This window comes from Salvelinus alpinus, chromosome 12, assembly GCF_045679555.1.
Source record: "Salvelinus alpinus chromosome 12, SLU_Salpinus.1, whole genome shotgun sequence".
NCBI lineage: Eukaryota > Metazoa > Chordata > Actinopteri > Salmoniformes > Salmonidae > Salvelinus > Salvelinus alpinus.
Genome location: NC_092097.1, coordinates 29,507,118 through 29,532,093, shown reverse-complemented (window position 1 = coordinate 29,532,093; position 24,976 = coordinate 29,507,118). Strand labels below are relative to the sequence as shown.

Here is a 24,976-nt window from a genome sequence, read left to right as displayed (position 1 = left end):
GGCGGCTGGGAGAGAAGTCCTGACCTCTTGTTAAGCGGTTCTCTCCTTCAGAGAATTGAGCCAAGAGAGAGAGGAGAGAAAGATAGAGAACACAGAGCGAGAGAAAGAGAGAGAGCGAGCAGAGAGCAGAGAGCAGTCCTGTTTAGTTTAGTCCACTGGGCCCTCTAAGAACATACACGCTTATGATCACACACCCAAACACATTGTCATGAAACTGGGAATGTTTGTATATATTCCCTATAATTAGCATTGGGATTGAGGAAATATTGAGAGTCCTTCTAACCTCCCACATCACTTTTCTCAGAGGATATAGCAGGGTGATGTCTGATGTGAGTAGTTCTGATGTCGTCACTGTGTTGTTTCAGGGTACCTGGGCTACACCAGTGGGTTCTCTCTCACCTGCATGGTCTTCTTCCTCATCTCGGTATGTACTGTCATATTATACAGCTGTAGACCTCCACCTGTTGCAGTGCTCTTGTAATGGACCCAACCCTAACTGGAACGCTGTGTGTAACATAATTTGTATGCAAATCTCCCAGTGACATCAATGCATGAGTTACACACAAGTCCGAGTTACATGCACGGATCTCAAGTCGACACAATATGCATGTGTGTCAACCAGTGGCGATTTTAGCATGTTTTTTGCAAATCTTAGTGGGGGGGGGGAAATGTGGGATGCATGCCAGCAAAGCCACTACACAATAAAACACTAAACAACACATGAATTGCAATAAACCACATCTACACCTGGCTATCAGCGGGGCCTTGTCTGGCAGCGAAACAGTTAATTCAGCCTTTTAAAAAACATAGCTGATACGGCTGACTTGCCTAAACAAATGTGGTTTCTACTGACAATTGAGATGTACAAACTATGGCATAAGGGGACGACAAGCGGATAAAAGGCAATCCGTAATTTCGATAAGAAATTAATGAGCGAGCTAGGACGGACGTAGTCAATATTTTGTTCAGCACTTTTGAAAATGTACAGCGACAGAATTCAGAACATGAGCCGTTCTTACAGTATTCTCCTTGTACACCAAGTCAGAACCGTAGGATAAATAAAGGGGGCATATAAGCAGACAATGAAAGCTCTTACAATATTCAATGATTACATTTCTCAAAACAGGTTATAGGCTACTTGTGCAACACGAAGTCAGAACAGTAGACAAATGAGGGAAAAATAGACCAAATTATTAGGGTGAGGCACATGGGCTACTAACAGCTTACTACACAACATACACGTAGTGTTACTTTCTTAGCTACAGTATACATATCTCCCTGGCATATTACATAATTTATGCAGCAGCATACAAGATACGCTTGGACACACCTTGTTGTGCTGTGCCGATAGAGATGTCAGCTTCACTTCTAGTCCTTAGGAAACTGTGCAGTATTTTGTTTTTTTATGTATTATTTATTACATTGTTAGCCCAGAAAACCTTAAGTGTTATTAAATACAACCGGGAAGAACTATTGAATATCAGAGAGACGTCAACTTACCAGCACTACGATCAGGAATACGACTTTCCCAAAGTGGATCCTTTGTCTGCACCTCCCAGGGCAGACAAAGTGATTCCAGAGGCCGACCCAAACTGATTCCAGAGGCCGACCCAAAATGACAACACCGGAGGAGAGGGTGCCGGAGCGGTCTTCTAGTGAGGCTTTGGATGCGCACACAACACCCACCGCTCCCAAGTATATTACTCGCTAATGTCCAGTCCCTAGTTAACAAAGTTGATGAAATCTGGGCAAGAGTTGCTTTCCAAAGAGATATCTGGGATTGTAACATACTCTGTTTCACGGAAACATGGCTAGCTGGGGATATGCTGTAGGAGTCCATACAGCCAACGGGATTTTCAGTGCATCGCGCCGACAGGAATAAACATCTCTCCGGTAAGAAGAAGGGCGGGGGTGTATGTTTCATGATTAACGACTCATGGTGTAATTGTAACAACATACAGGAACTCAAGTCCTTTTGTTCACCTGATCGAGAATTCGTCACAATCAAATGCCGAACGTATTATCTCCCAAGAGAACTCTCCTCGGTTATTGTCACAGCCATGTACATCCAAGCGGATACCAAGACGGCCATCAAGGAACTTCACTGGAAACCATGTATCCTGAAACTGCATTTATTGTAGCTGGGGATTTTAATAAAGCTAATTTGAGAACAAGGCTACCTAAATTCTATCAGCATATCGATTGCTGTACATGAGCGATTAACACGCTCAACCATTAATACCCTAACTTCCGCGATGCATACAAGGCCCTCCCCCGCCCTCCTTTTTTTTGCAAATCTGACCATGACTCCATCTTGTTGCTCCCCTCCTATAGGTATAAACTAAAACAGGAAGCGCCCTTGCTTAGGTCTATCCAACGCTGGTCAGACCAATTGGATGCCACGCTTCAAGATTGCTTCGATTACGTGGACTGGAATATGTTCCGTGTAGCCTCAGATAATAACATTGACGTATACTCTGACTAGGTGAGCGAGTTTATAAGGAAGTGTATCGAAGATGTTGTACCCACTGTGACTATTAAAACCTTCCCTAACCAGAAAACGTGGATTGATGGCAGCATTCGCACAAAGCTGAAAGTGCATACCACCGCATTTAATCATGGCAAGGCGACTGGAAATATGATCAAATACAAACAGTGTAGTTATTCCCTCCATAAGGCTATCAAACGAGCAAAGTGTCAGTGTAGAGACAAAGCGGAGTCGCAATTCAACGTATCAAACACGAGACGTATGTGGCAGGGGTCTACAGACAATCACGGACTACAAAAAGAAAACCAGCCCTGTCGCGGACATCGACGTCTTGCTTCCAGACAAATTCTTTGCGCGTTTTGAGGACAATACAGTGCCACCAACGCAGCCTGCTACCAAAGACTGTGGGCTCTCCTTCTCCGTGGCCGACGTGAGTAAAACATTTAAATGTGTTAACCCTCGCAAGGCTGCTGGCCCAGACGCCATCCCCAGCTGCGTCCTCAGAGCATGCGCAGACCAGCTGGCTGGAGTGTTTACGGACATATTCAATCAATCCCTATCCCTGTCTGCTGTCACCACATACTTCAAGATGGCCACCATTGTTCCTGTTCCCAAGAAAGCTAAGGTAACTGAAGTAAATGACTATCGCCACGTAGCACTCACTTCTGTCATCATGAAGTGCTTTGAGAGACTAGTTAAGGATCATATCACCTCCACCCTACCTGTCACCCTAGACCGACTTCAATTTGCTTACCGCCCCAATAGGTCCACAGACGATGCAAACGCCATCACACTGCACACTGCCCTATCCCATCTGGACAAGAGGAATACCAATGTAAGAATGCTGTTCATTGACTATAGCTCAAAATTCAACACCACAGTACCCTCCAAACTTATTATTAAGCTTGAGACCCTGGGTCTCGACCCTGGCCTGTGCAAATGGGTCCTGAACTTCCTGACGGGCCGCCCCCAGGTGGTGAAGGTAGGAAACAACATCTACACTCCGCTGATCCTCAACACTGGGGCCCCACAAGGGTGCATTCTCCGCCCCCTCCTGTACCCCCTGTTCACCCACGACTGTGTGGCCATGCACGCCACAAACTCAATCATGAAGTTTGCAGATGACACAACAGTGGTAGGCTTGATTACCAACAACGACGAGACAGCCTATAGGGAGAAGGTGAGGGCCCTCGGAGTGTGGTGTCAGGAGATTAACCTCTCACTCAATGTCAGCAAAACAAAATATATGATCGTGGACTTCAGGAAACAGCAGAGGGAGCACCCCCCTATCCACATCGACGGGACAGCAGTGGAGAAGGTGGAAAGTTTTAAGTTCCTCGGTGTTCATATCACCGACAAATTGAAATGGTCCATGCACATAGACTATGTGGTGAAGGTCTTCAACCTCAGGAGGCTCACCAAAAACCCTCATTAACTTTTACAGGTGCACAATTGAGAGCATCCTGTCGGGCTGTATCACCGCCTGATACAGCAACTGCACCCCCCACAACCGCAAGGCTCTCCAGAGGGTGGTGCGGTTTGCACAACTCATCACCGGGGGCAAACTACCTGCCTTCCATGACACCTACAGCACCCGATGTCACAGGAAGGCCAAAAAGATCAAGGACAACAACCACCCGAGCCACTGCCTGTTCACCCCGCTTCCATCCAGAAGACGAGGTCAGTACAGGTGATCAAAGCTGGGACAGAGAGATTGAAAAACAGCTTCTATCTCAAGGCTATCAGGCTGTTAAACAGCCACCACTAGCACAGAGAGGCGGCTGCCTACCTACAGACTTGACATCATTGGCCACTTTAATAAATGGAACACTAGTCACTTTAATAATGCCACTTGAAGAATGTTTACATATCTCGCATTACTCATCTCATATGTATATAATGTATACTGAATCCTTCACTATCTATTCTTTACTATCTATTGCATCTTAGCTGCTCTGTCACTGCTCATCCATATATTTTATACATATATATTCTTATCTCATTCCTTTAGTAGATTGTGTGTATTAGGTTTTGTTGTGGAATTTGTTAGATATTACGTTTTGTTGTGGAATTGTTAGATATTACCTGTTAGATACCGCTGCACTGTCAGATCTAGAAGCATATGCATTTTGATACACTCGCAATAACATCTGCTAACCATGTGTATGTGACCAATAACATTTGATTTGACTAGCACAGGAAGGTGGCGCAGCGGTCCTTCGTGGGAAAATTTGTCATGAAAATTTGTCATCAAAGTCTGGAATTCTCTGGATTTATGGTGCTTTCAAGACAACTGGGAACTCGGGGGTAAAAAAGTTGAATCATGATGACAGTGATCTTCAGGTCGTAGCTCTAGAAGATGCCAGAGTTCCCGATTTACAATTCCGAGTTGGTTGAAAGTTCAAAACGTATTTTCCCAGTTGTAGCTCGTTTTTCCAGAGTTCACAGTTGTCTTGAACTCATTGAAGTCAGATTTTGCAGTTCCGAGTTAACAGTTGTTTTGAGCGCGGCACCAATCATGCTTCATTGACAGCATGGCCAATGTTGAATATTTATAATTTTAAACTAGGAAAAGAGACCCTTAAACCGATGAGTACTGATGCTTTTTATCTATAATTTCTCTTCATTATTTAACTTCATATGACAAGGATTAAAAAGGATTTGCCAGTAGATTGTCGACTTGATTCATGATGAAGACTGCTAGCTAAGATTTTGAAAGTATGATGTTAACATGATCAGTCCAATCGATGCTACTGTAGATATAACGTGGTTTGACATCATTTTAACTGTGACCAATGACCTTGAGCCTTCTTGGATGGAAACTTCGAATGTAACTCTATGACAACACCCAAGGGGCTAGAATTGTAGAGCTCTACCCTTAGACTTGGCGATGACGTAGTGTCCCCATGAGTGGCAGAACACTGAGCCAATCACGGCGCAACGCTCCGTATTTCCTGCTGGCTTGCGCCACCACCACAAAGTACTGAGCTAGGCTGAAACACCTGCATTTTGGAGCTGCCTTACTCAAGAAAGCAAAAAAGAGACCATGTTTGTATGCGGCTTTATTAACTCAATTATATATATATTTTTTTCTATCGTTTGCAAACTGATATGTGACACGTATTAATGCCAAAATAACATGCAAAACAGGCAAGCCCAAAAAATGCTACAAATGTGGGGCTCAAAACAGCCCTGAATGATGGGTCCCAACAGGTGTCAACTAAAATATATTTTTCATATCTGCAGTAATCGTCATGTTTTGGGATCCTTGCAGGAAAAGCTAATAAATTCACTGTGCTGGGCTTTCTGAGGTCTCGCTATCAGTCAGTGATCTTTAATAATGGAACACTAGTCACTTTAACAATGTTTACATATTTTGGATTACTCATCTCATATGTATATACTGTATTCTATCCTATTCTACTGTATCTTAGTATATGCCGTTCTGACATTGCTCACCCAAATATTTATATATTCTTAATTCTCTTCCTTTACTTTAGATTTGTGTGTATTGTTGTGAAATTGTTAGATATTACTGTTAGATATTACATCACTGTTTGCGCTAGAAACACAAGCATTTCACTACCCCCGGCAATAACATCTGCTAAACACGTGTATGTGACAAATAACATTTGATTTGATTTGATCAGAGGGTCAACCTCTTTAATATTCCGCTCTCCTCTCAGATTGTTGTGGACAAGTTGTGTAACCTGCAGTTTCAAACGGCATTAGTCTGTGTGTGTGTGTGTGTGTGTGTGTGTGTGTGTGTGTGTGTGTGTGTGTGTGTGTGTGTGTGTGTGTCTGTCTGTGTGTGTGTCCATATGTGTGAGTGTGTGTTTCTCTGACCTAGTTTTAGTTCTGTGTGCTGTGCTCTAATACATGCCCACTGCTCTCTGTCCCTGGCTGGGCCCTAACATATTTCCAGCCTTTCTGTGTAGACTAGTATTATGTATGCAGGCCCATTTCCTCCAGGCTCCTCCTCTCATCCATCCAACTCCTCTTTCCTCTCCACAGGTCATTTATAAGAAGTTCCACACCCCCTGTCCCTTTTTGGACTTTACCTTTAACAGCACAGCCAGTGTGACTGCTGTTACCAATGACACTGGTTACAACCCAGCCTGCATTCCGAAAATGGTCAACCTCAACTCACAGGTATACTCTCCTGTATAGTCAGCTCCATCAGTCAATCCATTCCAGCCCTGTTATTCAAGTAAAAATGTAGCATGTTGCTAATGACAATGGGAAAAATCTATAATTTACACTAACCTGTTTGCGCTATGAACAATCCCACTGTGTCCACTGAATTCCCACTGCATTCATCAGACCCTTGTGCTCTAGAAAGAGTAATGCAGGTCTGAATAGGATGCAATAGGATTATCCATCATGTGAAGGTTAGGGGTCAGCCTCTCAGTGCTCTCTCTTTCTCTCTCTCTCTCGCTCTCTCTCTCTCGCTCTCTCTCTTTCTCTCTCTCTCTCTCTTGCACCTGCTGTCTCGACCTCTGAATGCTCGGCTATGAAAAGCCAGCTGACATGTACTCCTGAGGTGCTGACGTGTTGCACTCCCAATAACCACTCGGATTATTATTTGACCCTGCTGGTCATCTATGAAAGTTTGAACATCTTGAAGAACGATCTGGCCTTAATGGCCATGTACTCTTATAATCTCCACTGGGCACAGCCAGAAGAGGACTGGCCACCCCTCAGAGCCTGGTTCCTCTCTAGGTTTCTTCCTGGGTTTCTGCCTTTCAAGGTTTTTTTTCTTGGCCACCGTGCTTCTGGTTTTCTGTATCAGCACTTTGTGACATCTACTGATGTCAAAATTGATTTATAAATACATTTGATTGATTTATTGTCTGTGTTACCAGACTGAAATGCCAGCTCCCGTCTGACTAGAGAGTAGAACCACTCAGGGACTCACGTCATTCTCTGGGGCTGTATCAGACCCAGTAACAGTTTTCTCTCTTTGGGCCAACTCTTGGTTAGGGTTATCAGACACATAACAGTCCACTCTCTGTGAGACAACTTTGGGTTAGGGTTATCAGACACAGTAACGGTCCTCTCTCTCTGGGTTAGGGTTATCAGACACAGTAACGGTCCTCTCTCTCTGGGTTAGGGTTATCAGACACAGTAACGGTCCTCTCTCTCTGGGTTAGGGTTATCAGACACAGTAACGGTCCTCTCTCTCTGGGTTAGGGTTATCAGACACAGTAACGGTCCTCTCTCTCTGGGTTAGGGTTATCAGACACAGTAACGGTCCTCTCTCTCTGGGTTAGGGTTATCAGACACAGTAACGGTCCTCTCTCTCTGGGTTAGGGTTATCAGACACAGTAACGGTCCTCTCTCTCTGGGTTAGGGTTATCAGACACAGTAACGGTCCTCTCTCTCTGGGTTAGGGTTATCAGACACAGTAACGGTCCTCTCTCTCTGGGTTAGGGTTATCAGACACAGTAACGGTCCTCTCTCTCTGGGTTAGGGTTATCAGACACAGTAACAGTCCTCTCTCTCTGGGTTAGGGTTATCAGACACAGTAACAGTCCTCTGTCTGTGGGCCAACTCTGGGTTAGGGTTATCAGACACATAACAGTCCACTCTCTGTGGGCCAACTTTGGGTTAGGGTTATCAGACACAGTAACAGTCCTCTGTCTGTGGGCCAACTCTGGGTTAGGGTTATCAGACACAGTAACAGTCCTCTCTCTCTGGGTTAGGGTTATCAGACACAGTAACAGTCCTCTCTCTGTGGGTTAGGGTTATCAGACACAGTAACAGTCCTCTCTCTGTGGGTTAACTCTGGGTTAGGGTTATCAGACACAGTAACAGTCCTCTCTCTGTGGGTTAGGGTTATCAGACACAGTAACAGTCCTCTCTCTGTGGGTTAACTCTGGGTTAGGGTTATCAGACACAGTAACAGTCCTCTGTCTGTGGGTTAACTCTAGGGAAATGGCCCTGAAGGGAAAGGCCTGGCATTTCTGGGACTCATGTTGTCTGACTATGGCTATGCCTAGTCTACTCTAGGGCTATTGAAGTGGTTAAATACATAAATTGCCGTTATATATGATATACTGTTCGCTGCTCTGGCACCCCAATGGTGGAACAAACTCCCTCACGACGCCAGGTCAGCGGAGTCAATCACCACCTTCCGGAGACACCTGAAACCCCACCTCTTTAAGGAATATCTAGGATAGGATAAAGTAATCCTTCTAACTCCCCCCCCCCCTTAAAAGAGTTAGATGCACTATTGTAAAGTGGTTGTTCCACTGGATATCATAAGGTGAATGCACCAATTTGTAAGTCGCTCTGGATAAGAGCGTCTGCTAAATGACTTAAATGTAAATGTAAATATACATATTATGCAGTACTAATAGTAACAGTATAGTTGTAGTCTTTTGTAGTCAGTCATACACTGAAGAATTAGCGGTAGAATATTGACTAGTATATATATATAATCCTATTGTTATACATATATAATCCTGTTATTAGCATCCCTTAAAGATGTGTGAGATTTCCTTAGTCACCCAGGCTAGTTAGACCAATCCCTCCTGCTGATCAGCTTACAGCCCAGGCATCGGTAAGCCGGCTAAAGCTGGTCAGTAGCCAGGTCCAAGTTAATCACAGGGAAACAATTAGCTCTGTGTGATGTGTGCGTGAAGGCCTTAATGGCTAGTAAAACGATGGGTTGGTGGTAAGATGGCTGGGGCTGGTGCAGCCTTATCCATGGTGACTGTGTGGGTGCCCAGTAATAAACTGGTCCTGAACATCTAAAACTAAGAGCATCGTATTTGGTACAAACCATTTCTTAAGTTCTAGACCTCAGCTGAATCTGGTAATGCATGGTGTGGCTGTTGAACAAGTTGAGGAGACTAAATTACTTGGTGTTATCTTAGATTGTAAACCGTCACGGTCAAAACATTTAGATTCAATGGTTGTAAAGATGGGGAGATGTCTAGCCGTAATAAAGAGACACTCTGTTTTTTTGACACCACACTCCAAAAAGCAAGTTCTGCAGGCTCTAGTTTTGTCTAATCTTGATTATTGTCCAGTCGTGTGGTCCAGTGCTGCAAGGAAAGACGTAGTTTAGCTGTAGCTGGCCCAGAACAGAGCGGCATGTCTTGCTCTTCATTGTAATCAGAGGGCTGATATAAATACTATGCATGCCAGTCTCTCTTGGCTAAGAGTTGAGGAGAGACTGACTGCATCACTTCTTCTTTTTATAAGAAACATTAATGTGTTGAAAATTCAAAATTGTTTGCATAGTCAAATTACACACAGCTCTGACACACACACTTATCCCACCAGACATGCCACCAGTGGTCTTTTCACAGTCCCCAAATCCAGAACAAATTCAAGAAAGTGTACAGTATTAGCAACACCTCACGGCACAACGTCTCTCCCCTAGTCGACCTAGATAGTTTGTGTGTATGCATTGATATGTAGGCTACGTGTGCATTTTCAAAAATGTATGTAGTTCTGTCCTTGAGCTGTTCTTGTCTATTAATGTTCTGTATTATGTCATTCTGTGTGGACCCCAGGAAGAGTAGCTGCTGCTTTTGCAACAGCTATTGGGGATCCTAAGAAAATGTCAAAAAATACTTCAGTGTTCTATTTTTTCCAGACGGCCTACACCATCCCAATCCTGGCATTTGCCTTTGTGTGCCACCCTGAGGTCCTGCCCATCTACACCGAGCTCAAAAAGTAGGTGCCCCACTTGCAACAGGATGCAGCGCTGTAGCTGTTTACTATTGGACCCTGAATTCAGTTCACACTGCAGATAATGATTTTCCTATGTCAGCTATGTGCTTGGCTACTCATATGCCTGTGTCATATAGCACACTGCCTTGCATTCTCAGTAATGTCATGTGTAAATATGCATGGCTAGCCTGGTCATAATCTGGATAATCATCCTGCTGCCTTGTTGAACCCACTATAACATCTGTCTCTTTAGATTCATCTGACGTGTTCAGCCACAATATTACATTCCTTATGTAACTTCTGAAGCAATCTCAGTCAAAGTACAGTATGATGACAAAAGCTAAAACTGGCCTTTTTTGTTTGTGTCTTTGTGGGTATGTTGGTGTGTGTGTGTGTGTGTGTGTGTCTGTGTTTATGGTGTGTGTAAGTGTGTGTGACATCACATCATGCAATATTCTCTGATTTCAGCCCCACCAAGCAAAGGATGCAGCATGTGTCCAACATCTCCATTGTAGTCATGTACACCATGTACTTCCTGGCTGCTCTGTTTGGATACCTGACCTTCTATGGTGAGGCACGCTCACCTCCATGTCATTACGATGCTCTTTCTCTCCCGCTCCCCTGTTCTCTCTCTTTCTCTTTTTCTCTCTCTCTCTCTCTCTCTTTTTTTCTCTCTCTCTCTCTCTCTTTTCACTGCTGCTCATCCTGCTGCTGAATCTCATGCTTTTTCTCAGGCCCATTTTACATGAGTTTCAGGCTAGTTCATTTCGCTAACAGCAAAGCCACTTCTCACGTTTGCCATTCATTTGCATGGACACAGCTCTTTTAGGTAAGATGGGTCATGTCATGTGGCTTCAGAAGTTTAGATAGTGGTAGAGAAACATAATGAAGTAACTACTCCTCCTAGTGGCCATTGTTCATGTCAGACCGGTTTGTAATATCCCAGTGACTCTACTCTATGACATTGTTATAAGCACAGTCAGAGCAGTATATTACTGTAGTATTTTTTTTTATTTTTTATTTTTTTTTTTTTTTTCTTTTTTTTAATCTTTATTTTAACAGGGAAAACAGACTGAGACCTGGATCTCTTTTACGGCTGTGCCCTGTGTAAACATGTTGACATGTACAGTTTTAGACATACAGACAAGAACATTTCAAAACATACACAATTCAACAGAAACAATCACAGACAACATCATATTGATCCTCCATAAGCATTTTAAAATGGGCAAGGGACACCAGAGTGTCTAACTTAAGTTGGATCTGCAGTTTGTTCCATGAATAAGGTGCAAAGGAACTGAAGGCAGTCCTACCCAACTCTGTGGAGACCGCAGGAGTCTCTAATGTAATCCACATCTGTGATCTGGTTTTAAAATTAGTACATCTTGTGGAAATTAATGATGATATATATGGAGGTAGTTTTAAAAGAAGTGCTTTATAAATAAACAAGAGAGCATGTTGCTCTCGCCTCACAGATAGAGAGACCCAACCCACATGTTGATATAGGATACAGTGATGAGTTCTGTAACTATCACCCGTGATAAACCTGAGTGCACAATGGTAAATAGCATCCAGTGGTTTTAATGTGTTTGCCGATGCATGCATATAGATAATATCACCATAATCTAAAACGGACATAAAAGTAGCCTGCACAATTTTCTTCCTATTTACAGAGGACAGACAAGCCCTGTTTCTGTAAAGGAATCCTATCTTGAATTTGAGCTTTTTTCCCAATTCAGTAACATGTTTTTTAAAAGAAAGCCTATCATCTAACCATACCCTTAAGTATTTATATGCAGAGACCTTATTGATTTGAGTACCATCCAAGCTAGTGATTACAAACATGTTTCTAACTGAGAGTTTAGACCTAGAAAAAAACATGACATTTGTTTTCTTAGCGTTTAAAACAAGTTTAAGCTGTAAAAGAGACCCCTGTAGTATCCTAAAATCAGACTCCAACTGCATTAAAGCTTGGTCCGCTGTTGGAGCAATAGAGTACATCACTGTGTCATCTGCATATAAATGGAATTTACAATATCTGACATCATCACCAATGTTGTTTATATAAAGTGAGAACAATAGTGGGCCAATTATTGAACCCTGAGGGACCCCTTTAAGTAACTGTAAGGGGTCAGACTTGACCCCATCGACCATGACGGCTTGAGTTCTATCTTTAAGATAGTCATAAAACCATCGGCAGGCATCAGTGCCCAGTCCTATAGATGACAGCTTACTCAAAAGGATAGCATGGTCTACAGTGTCAAAAGCTTTTGACAAATCTACAAACAACGCAGCACAGTGCTTTCTATCGTCTAAGGCATTTGCAATATCATTTACAACAAGCATAGTGGCCGATGTGGTACTGTGTTTAGATCTAAAACCAGATTGATTGGTACTAAGAATACTGTTAGCAGAAAGAAAAGATTGTAACTGTTTGTTGACTATAGATTCTAGAATCTTTACCAGACAAGGGAGCCTAGAGATGGGTCGATAGTTATCCAAATCACTACCGTCACCTCCCTTATGTAATGGCAGAACAAAAGCTGCTTTCCACACCTTAGGGATATTTCCTGTGCTTAATGTTAGATTAAAAATGTGTGTTACTGAACCAGCAAAAATAGGTGCAGCACACTTAAGTAAGTACGGGTCTAAATTGTCAGCGCCTAAGGATTTCTTAGTATCAATGGCACACAGGGCAATTAGAACCTCTGCTTCAGTTATTTTCTGGAAACTAAAAACAGGGTTACCATTTTTCAGAGTAACGGTTGAAAAGCAAGACGAAAAATCAACTAACTGGCCAGTACCACAAAGTCCACTTTTCCTTTCAAATAAAAAACCAGCAGAGATGAAATGCTTATTAAAAGCATCACAAATATCATTTTTTTCAGTTAGAATACAGAAGTCTGAGGTAATTTGCTTAGGAAGAGAAACAGCAGAATTCCCCCGTTTCAGTGAATTAACGGTTTTCCAGAATTTTGCAGGATCTCCTGCAGAATCTGTCATAGCATTAAGGAAGTAATTTGATTTTGCCTTTTTGACAGCTGCAGTACATTTATTTCTCAATTGCCTAAAAAACTGCCAATCAGCTGGAGTACCTGTTTTCCTCGCCAAGGCCCAGGCCCGATTCTTTTGCAGGAAAAGACCTGACAATTCAGGAGAGAACCAAGAACTGGTTCGGTTTCTTACTCTGTGATTCTTAAGCGGGGCATGTTTATCAGACATAGAGGTAACAATAGAAGAGAAAAAAGCAAGGGCTAAAACCGGGTCCAGAAAGCAGCAAGTGGATAAAAGCTCAGAGTGATATAAGTCAAGGATAAAAGCTTGCTGTGAGAAATGTTTATAATTTCTCTTAGAGATTATACAGGGATCAGAGTGTTTCAGCCTGGTATCTCTAATACAAGCAATAGGGCAGTGGTCACTGATATCATTTGCAAAAACCCCACTGGCTGTGTATTTATGGGGGGTATTTGTTAGAATAATGTCTAGTAGAGTGGATTTTACTGGGTTCTTAAAGTTGGGACGGGTTGGTTTAGTTATCAGCTGAGTTAGATTTAGCTCAGTACAAATGCCTTTTAATTTATCGGATACTGGTGAGAGCCAATCCAGGTTAAAATCTCCCAAAATCAGTAATTCAGAGTTTGCATAATTAGACAGTATATCAGATAATTTGCATAGAGTACAAGGAGGAGCTGAGGGGGGGCGATATACCCCTGCTAGAGTTAAATGAGCATTATTACCAAGTACCACGTTTAAAACTAGACATTCATATTGCTTTGAGACAGAGGTTGATATGGACACAGAAACATTTAAGCAGCATTTAACATAAATCGCAATACCACCACCTCTACCAACTCTATCAGTTCTATAAATATTGTATCCAATCAACTGAACATCTGAATCTGGCACAGAATCACACAGCCACGATTCAGATACAATCAGAACGTCAACATTTGATTGTGAGACCAAAATTTCAATAAAGTCCAACTTTTGGATCAGGCTTCTAGCATTCAAATGAATTATTCCAATACCATTGCTACGGGAATTCATATCAGATGGAGTATCCAAGGTAGCACCTGAAGCTGCACTGGATGAGCAATAAACCATTTTCGAGCTATTGACAGAGCTCAATTTTATGGGGACAAGATTACTACTAACAATACCTCTCTGCATGTGAGTAGTATTCGCAATACGGTGATTGGACAATAATCTAGGAATTGCAGAAAGGTTGTTAACTGTAGTTTGTTCCATATTTGCAATTGAGGAACTAATTAATGAAACTGGGAGAGGAGCATTGAACATAGTCTGATAGGGGAGCGTACAATCCCAAAAGTCAACCCCCGAGAATACACAACGTCAGGTATCAAAGGCTCTACATGAGGCAAGAGTAAGAGACATGTTGGTGGAGAGGATGCTGGAGCCATACCTGTTAAGATGTAAATTGTCCCGAAGAAATAGACCTGGTCGGTCTGTAAAAGCTGCAAAGTTATCCACAAAAGGAATTCCCATCGTGCAGCAGTATCCCTTAAGCCAGGTGTGTAATTGGCGAATACGACTAAAAACCATATCCGTGTAGCGTGGGGATGGAAATGGACCGGAAACAACACACTGCTTCCCAGATTCCAGCAGCGTATTTATCAATGTTTTAAAATCGTCTCTCAATTTCTCTGACTGCTGGAGTTTAATGTCATTTGACCCAACATGGACAATGACAGTTGAAGCGGCGGAGTGCTTGCTAATAAGTAGCGGTAGCATGGAATCTAGGTCAGAGATCCTAGCGCCAGGGTAGCAGAAGGTCTCAGCTTTCCGGATTGAAACGTTTCGGACCATGGATGAACCCACCACGAGAACGGAAGGACTACAGATGGGTTTATTGGGTAAATGACGGGGCCTCTCCTGGGTGATCTGCCTCCTAGCAGGTTGAGGGGGGCTAGCAGCTGAGACTGACGACCTAGTGGCAGGCAAGGAGCGCAGATGAGTGTGCTTGGGCACTTCCACCTGAGAGTGAGATGGCAGCAGTAGAGATGAAGCAGAGGGACCCTGTACAGTATGATTGGAATGCACTTCCAGGTCTTCCAGGACCTTGAATCTCCTCCCCAATTGTAGCACCTCCGAAACATTTGATGGATTCCGTTTCCTGGAGTGCTTTCCTCCCCGGACAGCAATCCAGGCATCCTGAGGCGGAGTAGAAGGGGTGGAACAGACCAGGCCCTTCGGTTTAGCTCCTAGTCTGGGCCATGGCTCATTTAAGGGAACCGAATGGAGTTTCTCAGTTACAGGCTCCCCAGAAGTGGAGGTGCCGAGCCAGGGGCAGGTGACGTCGTCGATTTTGGAGGTGGTTTGTATAACCATGGAGTCCAGGAGTTCTTCGTCCTCCTTGATCTGGCGCAAGACAGATACTCTCCCCTCCAGCTCAGCGACTCTCTGGCTCAGGTACTGGCAGGTGGTACATCCAGGGGTGAGCGAAGCCATGAGAGACAGGTGGGTTTGGGCCCGGAGGCTAGCAGTTAGCAGTTTGTTTTTAGCCTAAAGCCAGCTTTTTGCCGAACTTTTCCAGAGAGAAAAAACACTTTCCATCCACCGTGGAGCGAGATTCCGGGACAAGAGAGAGTGGTCCTAGCTGGTAAAAGTTAACCGCGATGCGGTTAACTGCCAAAATAATGGAAACACTTGAGTAAATGAGGGATACAAAGTATATTGACAGCAGGCGCTTCCACACAGGTGTGTTTCCTGAGTTAATTAAACAATTAACATCCTTTCATGCTTAGAGTCATGTGTAAAATTCTGGGCAGGCCATTATTTTGGCTACCATGGCTATGCTGCCATAGTATGACAATGCCCCCATCCAAAGGGCACGAGTGGTCACTGAATGGTTTGATGAGCATGAAAATTATCTCCAGATCTCAATGTTTTCCATCACCATCAACAAAACACCAAATTATGGAATTTCTGGTGGAAGAATGATGTCCCATCCCTCCAATAGAGTTCCAGACACTTGTAGAATCTATGCCAAGGTGCATTGAAGCCGTTCTGGCTCGTGGTGGTCTAGCGCCCTATTAAAACACTTTATGTTGGTGTTTCCTTTATTTTGGCAGTTACCTGTATCTCAGTATAAGGCTCTGAGCAAAATGATGAGCAGCATCTAACGTGTAAGACAGATTTTGTATGCCTTCTAATGGAAAAAACATTGTTGTGAATGATATGTTGCGTATAATTTGTACGACATTTTCTGCTCTTACTGGAGTTGGTGGTTATTGATGCTTCTCTAAGCCCTCCTGTGTGTCTGCCCCCTATAGGTGAGGTGGAGTCAGAGCTGCTGCACACCTACAGCCGTCTGGACCCGTACGACACCCTGATCCTGTGTGTCCGTCTGGCTGTGCTCACTGCTGTCACACTCACCGTCCCCATAGTGCTCTTCCCTGTGAGTAGCCTAGTTACCTCAGCACAAATGGTGTCTGGCTCAATGAAACTGTGTAAGTAAAGATGTACAGTGCATTCAGAATGTATCCAAACCCCTTGTCTTTTTCCACATTTTTTACGTCACAACCTTATTCTAAAATGGATTGAAAAAATATGTATTTCCTCATTAGTCTACACACCCTATAATGACAAAGCAAAAACAGTTTTTTAGAAATTGTTACAAATTTATAAAAAAACAAACATATATATCACATTTACATAAGTATTCAGACCCTTTACTCATTACTTTGTTGAAGCACCTTTGGCAGCGATTACAGCCTTGAGTCTTCTTGGTACAAGCTTGGTACACCTGTATTTGGGAAGTTTTTCCCATTCTTCTCTGCAGATCCTCTCAAGCTCTGTCAGGTTGGATGGGGAGCTTCACTGCACAGCTATTCTCAGATCTCTCCAGAGATGTTCGATCAGGTTCAAGTCCGGAAGCCACTCCTGCATTGTCTCGGCTGTGTGCTTAGGGTCGTTGTCCTGTTGGAAGGTTAAACTTCGCTCCAATTTGAGGTCCTGAGCTCTCTGGAGCAGGTTTTCATCAAGGATCGCTTTGTACTTTGCTCCGTTAATCTTTTTCTTGATCATGACTTGTCTCCCAGTCCCTGCCGCTGAAAAAAAATCATGTGCCTTTTACCGAGGAGTATCTTCTGTCTGGTCACTCTAAAATAAAGGCCTGATTGGTGGAGTGCTGCAGAGATGGTTGTCCTTCTGGAAGGTTCTCCCATCTTTACAGAGGACATCTGGAGCTCTGTCAGAGTGACCATCGGGTTCTTGGTCGCCTCCCTGACCAAGGCCCTTCTCCCCCGATTGCTCAGTTTGGCCAGGCGGCCAGCTCTAGGAAGAGTCTTGGTGGTTCCAAACTTCTTCAATTCAAGAATGATGGAGGCCACTGTGTTCTTGGGGACTTTCAATTCTGCAGAAATGTTTTGGTACCCTTCCCCAGATCTGTGCCTCGACACAATCCTTTCTCGGAGCTCTACGGACAATTCCGTTGACCTCATGGCTTGGTTTTTGCTCTGAAATGCACTATCAACTGTCGGACCTCATATAGACAGGTGTGTGCCTTTCCTAATCATGTCCAACCAATTGAATTTACCACAGGTGGAAGCCAATCAAGTTGTAGAAACATCTCAAGGATGATCATTGGAAACAGGATGCAACTGAGCTCAATTTCGAGTCTCGTAGGTCTGAATACTTATGTAAATAAGGTATTTCTGTTTTTATTTGTAACATATTTGCTAAAATGTCTAAAAACCTGTTTTCACTTTGTCATTATGGGATACTGTGTGTACTTTGATGGGGAAACAAATTAATTTAATCCATTTTAGAATAAGGCTGTAACTTAACAAAATGTGGAAAAAGGGAAGGGGTCTGGATACCTTCCGAATGCACTGTATATTATGTTTAAAATGTATGCACTGGCTGTCACTTTTGATAAACGCATCTGTTAAAAGGGCATTTTATTATATTAGAGCAGTGGCTTTCTGCTTCTCTTTGATGAAAGGGTGTGTCTGTGAATAAGAATAGTGTTGTGACTGTGCTTTTCTCCTCATGTTCTCGTCAGGTAAGGAGAGCCATCCAGCAGTTGTTTTTCCCCAACAAGACATTCTACTGGCCCCGCCACATTGCCATCGCTGTCACCCTGCTCACTCTCATCAACATGCTGGTCATCTTCGCGCCTAACATCCTGGGCATCTTCGGCATCATTGGTAGGAATTTTTAAAATGCACATCTCTAGGAACTATTCCTTTCGACGCAAGGCTACCTGAAATTGGACTTCATTGGATAGAAAAGGGCACAACTGCCTATGAGCGAAAGCTTAGGAATGAAGATGATTTGTAAAAAATTCAAACGTTTGGTACTTGATTTGTGATTTATCGAGGTAGGACATTGATTTATATAGTATACAGTAGAATGCCCCAGAGAGCTCAGTGCAGCAGGGTCCGGTGGGTTTAATGGAATGATCCCGGATGAGCCCCCATTATTATGCCAAAATGTAAAACAATTAGTAACTTTACTTCAGGAATATACTTTTAATTCTCACTTTTTTAGAATGAAGCAGTCTAATCTTCTGAACTGTCATCATGACTTTACTAAGAGGAAATGTAATTGTACAGACAGACAGAGATCTAGTTGCCCTCAGCTACTTTACAGTTAACCAAGTGCCCTCACAGTTTATTTACCTTAATTTAACTAGGCAAGCTAGTTATTTTCAATGACCGTGCTATGAACAGTGGGTTAACTGCCTTGTTCAGGGGCAGAACGACAGATTTTTACCTCATCAGCTTGGGGATTTGATCTTGCAACCTTTCAGTTGCTAGTCCAACACTCTAACCACTAGGCTACCTGCCACCCCACAGTTTAATGATCATAGCGTCTTTAATTTCTCGCTAGACCTTTTGATCCCCTATGCATTAAATCCTCAATGACGGATTTGGAGACATTTTAGGGGAAAGCTCTTAAATCACCTCAGGAATGCATACTATAAACCTTAATCAAAGTCTTGTGATCGTTATGCAACTGAAACGTCCAATCATTTCCTCAAGGATTATAATGCCTTAGTTTTAGCATTTTATTGTCTCCACTCTGAGGAGTTTCATTCATATTTTTGAGTGAACAGTAATAGTAGTGTGTTTAACACTATGTTTAAGACTTTCCATGCCAATAAAGCCTTTTGAATTGTATTTATTTAGTTTCTGCTGGTGTCATTCTGACAGTCAGGGAGACAAATGACACTTTTTGGGGACTTTCGTGACATCGCTAGGCTACCACTTCACTGATAAATTGCGCTCGTGTTATTCTACAGTTCTGTGAAGCTCATTGTTTGACACGATGGCTAAAGAGTGTCTTTGTCTTCTCCTCGCTCAGGTGCCACATCTGCCCCCTGCCTCATCTTCATCTTCCCTGCTGTTTTCTACATCCGCATCGTACCCGAAGAGGAGGAGCCCATGCGCTCCACCCCCAAAATCCTGGTGAGCGATGTCCCCTAGCGCCAAAGACAACTGTCATGTCTTACTGGAACTCATTACTGTTAACTATTGGTTTTTAAAGATAATGTATTTTTTTACACATATTTTATTTAACTAGGCAAGTCAGTTAAGAACAAATACTTATTTACAATGACTGCCTACCCCAGCCAAACCCTAACGATGCTGGGCCAATTGTGTGCCGCCCTATGGGACTCCCAATCACGGCCGGTTGTGATACAGCCTGGAATCGAACCAGGGTCTGTAGTGACGCCTTTAGCACTGAGATGCAGTGCCTCAGACTGCTGCGTCACTCGGGAGCCCACATGTATCTTTCCGGTTTGTTTAGTATGGGCATGTAAACAATTAAGCATAAGTGCACATAATAGAATATAACATAATAGAATATAACATAATAGAATATAACACAATAGAATATAACACAATAGAATATAACACAATAGAATATAACATAATAGAATATAACATAATAGAATATAACATAATAGAATATAACATAATAGAATTTAACATAATAGAATATAACAATAGAATATAACAATAGAATATAACATAATATAACATAATATAACATAATATAACATAATATAACATAACATAATATAACATAATAGAATATAACATAATAGAATATAACATAATAGAATATAACATAATAGAATATAACAATAGAATATAACAATAGAATATAACATAATAGAATTTAACATACTAGAATTTAACATAATATAACATAATAGAATATAACATAATAGAATATAACATAATAGAATATAACATAATAGAATATAACAATAGAATATAACATAATAGACTATAATAATATAATATAATGGAATACAACATAATATAATAGAATATAACAATATAATATAACATAATAGAATATAACATAATATAATTTAACAATAGAATATAACATAATAGAATATAACATAATATAAAATAACATGATAGAATATAACAATAGTAAATAACATAATAGAATATACCAATAGAATATAACATATTGGAATACAACATAATATAATAGAATAGAATATAACATAATATAAAATAACATGATAGAATATAACAATAGAATATAACATAATAAAATATAACAATAGAATATAACATAATATAATAGAATGTAACACAATAGATTATAACATACTAGAATATAACAATAGAATATAACATAATATAACATAATAGAATATAACATAATAGGAATTTGACTGTGAGCTTTCAATTAGATTAGAATAACTACAGAGAGTGTGCCTGGAGATTATCTGCTGAAACAATGTTTGAATTGCTAAATATAGACGATGCAAATTCATTTTATTCACTCATCCATTCACAATCCTTTCGATATATTTGCTGAGTGAGTAATGCAGTTTTAATGTCATGCCACTCTAATATCATAATTACAATTCAGAAATGTATACACAAGCCCTAGACTACAATAATAATGATTTAATAGCTTTGAGTGCATTAAGGCTGAAACTCAGTGACAGAGTCATCAACTGTGTGCATTACCTCTCTCACATCCTTCCTCACTCTCTCTCCTCTACTCTCTCTCTCCCTCTTTCTCACTCTCTCTCTCATCTACCTCTCTCTCGCAGGCTGCCTGCTTCGCTGGAATAGGCTTCCTGTTTATGATAATGAGCCTGAGCTTTATCCTCATTGATTGGACGTCGGGGAGTAGCAAAGCCAGCAGCGGTCACTAGACTGCTTCTACCGTCTTCAGTTTTTATATTGTAAATCTAGACCTGTACGGTATTTTCTCTGTGTTTTCATGGATCATATTTTGTAGAGGATGTACTATCTCTTTCTCCAGAAAGAGTGGGCCAGTCTAGAGATGGGGAGTTCAGTCTTCTGGAGGTTTCTGCTCCCCTCTGGAAGAAGATAGTGCATTCGAAACAAATGTAATGTCAAGCTGGCTCGCTGAATCTGCCACCACCTCCTATTCCAGCCCTTCCCCCAGACCAGACCAGACCCATAACCCATGACCCTATAAACTTGTACTCTGTGAATCACAGCAAGAATCTAACTGCCACACTTTAGTCTAGACAACCACGTAGCTTTCTTCAACAGTAGGGGAGAAGAAGGCACAACAGATCGTTGGGGGCTGGACAGTTATTTTATATTTGTAGCCAAAGTCTACTGTATTAAGTTATTCATGAAATTAGGTAATGGCAAGATTCTGTGTAATAGCTGAGGAAATGTGGCATTAAAAGCTATTGGACAGTGGCATCATCCAGTGACCCGTGCTGCTGTTGTCACCCTGGTGGCGAGGTGTCATCCTTCTAGACGCTCGGCTTCAGTCCTCACAGATATCAGAGGATGGAACCATACAACTGATATGCAACTGTACAGTGTATACAGTGTGTATAGAGCAGGTTGACTCTACCATTACAATACAGTATGATATATATACAGAGAGATTTATTTTTTTATCATTTTTATTTGATAAAGCGTATAATATGGACCTTTTGAGTCTCTCCTCAGCAACAGTATCATATCACATTGGTGTGTCTCTTTGATACGTGCACTCAACCATATCAGAATAGCTTTTTCATGGTTCGAGGAGCAGCTCTGATGTCTAAAATTGAAGGAATGCTTGGCTATACTCTCAGTATGAGGGTCTATTTTAGAGATGGAGGTTATCGTTAACTTGGTCCTGGATCGGTGGGGGTGTATATCTCTGCATTGTCGTGTTTTGATCATTTGAGCGCTCACTAGGACCAGTGTCCTTAGTGGCAGAGGATGCGCTCTACCTGGGTATGTTGTTGTGTTGTTTCTGAACATTTACTGAACGTAATCAGAGATAACCCAAAAATATAAAGAAAACTCACGGTGTCAATTCATTACGTGGAGAATCAAGGATGACGTGTGTAAATATGGTTATTTCCAGGACAAGCTTGTTTTTTTCCCTAACTAAAGTTCAGTCTAGTGACATGGTGCCATGATAAGCACACAATGTGGTATCAATGCCTCTCTAACATCCCTGCAAAGTAGGTGGTTAGTTATAGCACTTTCAGCTGATATGTACAACTTCTTAATCAATTGATATGCAAACAATTTATTTGCAAGATACTCATACGTTTTATAGATATGATTTTAAGGGACAACCCTTTATAATACAAAATACAATCTCTGAAAAATCTAAGTCTAAATCCTAAGTAAATTGTATAATCCTATGTATGTTACTTTACAAAACAATATGTATTTAAGGTCTAACATGGTACAAAGACGTTTCCTCCAACTACTTGAAGCTCTTTCTCTCCTGTTCTGTGTCTGCATAGTGTTTAGCAGCCCTGCAGTGATTTAAGTGTGAACATGGTGTGTACATGGTGTGTGAACATGGTGTGTACATGGTGTGTGATCATGCTATGTGTCTGTTCGTCTGCTCCAGTATGGAGCGAACACAATTATGTACAGTGGATGTACTGTAAGGATTGTTAGTGTGTCTGTTGTTGAAATGAAACATGGCTCTACTGTATTTTAATTGTGGTACTTACTTATATACTATTGTATTGTGAAACGATCAATGGATACATGAACCATAAGTGTAATGTGTTTATCCTAGGCTTATGAATCCCATTGACTCTTACCAAATTAGTCAAATAAGATTTAAAAGGCTGACTATGAACCTTTCATAATCTCAGACTACTCTGTTGTCAGGTATGAGTGGAATAGTATTTCTGGTCAGTTTCTAAACATCCCTGTAGCTGCTTTTGGGGACTGCCTGCCAACTCTTGCAGGTGTTGAGCAGGTTTGATACAGTAGTCAGGTGGAATGTCCCCTGTCTCTCTCTGTTGTTTTCCTTGTGATGAAGTTACAGATTCCACACTACAGTGAGTGCTGTAATTTTGTATATGAGTATTGTATCATTGTTATGTCAAACTTGGTTGTAAAGCGCAACAAACTCCTCTCTCAATCAATCATTAATACATGTTTCCTTAGAGAATAACCAGTCTGCATGAGCCAGTATACAGTACATCAGGATCAGCCAGCTCTGCTCTCTCTATCTATTACTCATTTATTTAATAGCTTAATGGATGAATTTGTTTCTATTTAAATAAAGATCCATGTTTAAAGTCATATTTTAACAACATGTTTGTGTTATTCTGATTTCATATACAACTGGTATATTATTATATGATAGATCAGCCCTTACACATACCATGTGTACCACCAGGGGGAGACATTCTGAAAGTGGCTGAGATGATTTCTGACTGTCTGATAACGCTCCTTATACAGTTCTCTCATTTCCTTGTGTGATTTAATGAAATTGGTATAGTTCATGAAATATCGACTTCAACCAGCATTTCTAAATAATGTATATAAATGTAAACCCTTTATATTCAATATGCATATCTAGTTTGTATAATGTAAAAAGCAAGAACTGTAGTTTTAGTCTGATAATTAAAAAGAGAAATGTAATAATTTTTAAAGTGCTTTTAAACTATTTTGCCCTTCATTTTATGTCTTTATTTTTATTGTATGTCAATATATTTTAATACATTGCTGGCATTTATTATACTGTAAACAATGTTGCAATAAAAACAATAAAATAACATTATTTTTAGATTTTTCATCATGATTTTGGAACTTCTAAATCTGTCCTAGTGCACCAAATCTGTCTGTCTCACTATGGCACTATGTACAATAAAAGGTATAATACACATATTGCTTCATACTGTGCATGCCAATCATTTCCTAGTTGTTGTTCATCAAACAGACACACACATTCTATCCCATCACCTCTATTTTAAGCAGTGCAATTTACCACTCTCAGGCTGATTGCTAACCCTAATGACTCTGGGCCAATTGTGAGCCACCCAATTGTGATTGGACTGCCAATCACGGCCGGTTGTGATACAGCCTGGAATCGAGCCAGGGTCTGTAGTGACGCCTCTAGCACTGAGATGCAGTGCCTTAGACCGCTGTGCCACTCGGGAGCCCCATTCAGATTACGTTTTCAAATTCAGTTCTCTGGTACTTTGCCAGCCAGGAAAGGTAGAGGAGAACAGATAGAATGAAAGGCTCTCTGTGGTAAAAATAAGCTTCTGGCGGTTTCTGAAGCCAATGTAACATGTTGAACGCTACATAGCGTTTGAACCGTTTTGGCTATAAGCTATTCCTGAATGTATAGACTCTCTGGAACATGGACGTGCCTTCTCTCCCCCTCAAAGGCTGCGCAGGACATGTTAAAAGGGAGTGTCACAAAAAGCGCAATTTGGCCCCCATAAGAAAATAGTTGAATAGCCCTGTCATCACTCCCTATTTAATCTTGCTCTTGTGACTGACTGGGTTCGAACCAGGTCTCCTGCATGTCACAGCACCAATATAACTACCTGGGTTC

General features: G+C 41.5%; 1 protein-coding gene across 4 annotated transcripts in view; it reads left to right on the top strand.

The window, feature by feature from the left end:
* LOC139535845 (sodium-coupled neutral amino acid transporter 3-like) overlaps positions 1–24,298 on the top strand; it is a 91,439-nt gene extending 67,141 nt beyond the window's left edge. For all 4 annotated transcript variants that reach the window (XM_071335683.1, XM_071335684.1, XM_071335682.1 and 1 more), the window contains 8 exons: positions 366–424; positions 6,503–6,640; positions 10,098–10,177; positions 10,643–10,743; positions 16,468–16,592; positions 18,201–18,345; positions 19,505–19,608; positions 21,231–24,298. In XM_071335683.1, coding sequence (XP_071191784.1) covers positions 366–424; positions 6,503–6,640; positions 10,098–10,177; positions 10,643–10,743; positions 16,468–16,592; positions 18,201–18,345; positions 19,505–19,608; positions 21,231–21,335 — 857 coding nt within the window. In that variant the 3' untranslated portion in view covers positions 21,336–24,298. The remainder of the gene's footprint in view (positions 1–365; positions 425–6,502; positions 6,641–10,097; positions 10,178–10,642; positions 10,744–16,467; positions 16,593–18,200; positions 18,346–19,504; positions 19,609–21,230) is intronic.
* The last annotated feature ends 678 nt before the right edge of the window (positions 24,299–24,976 follow it).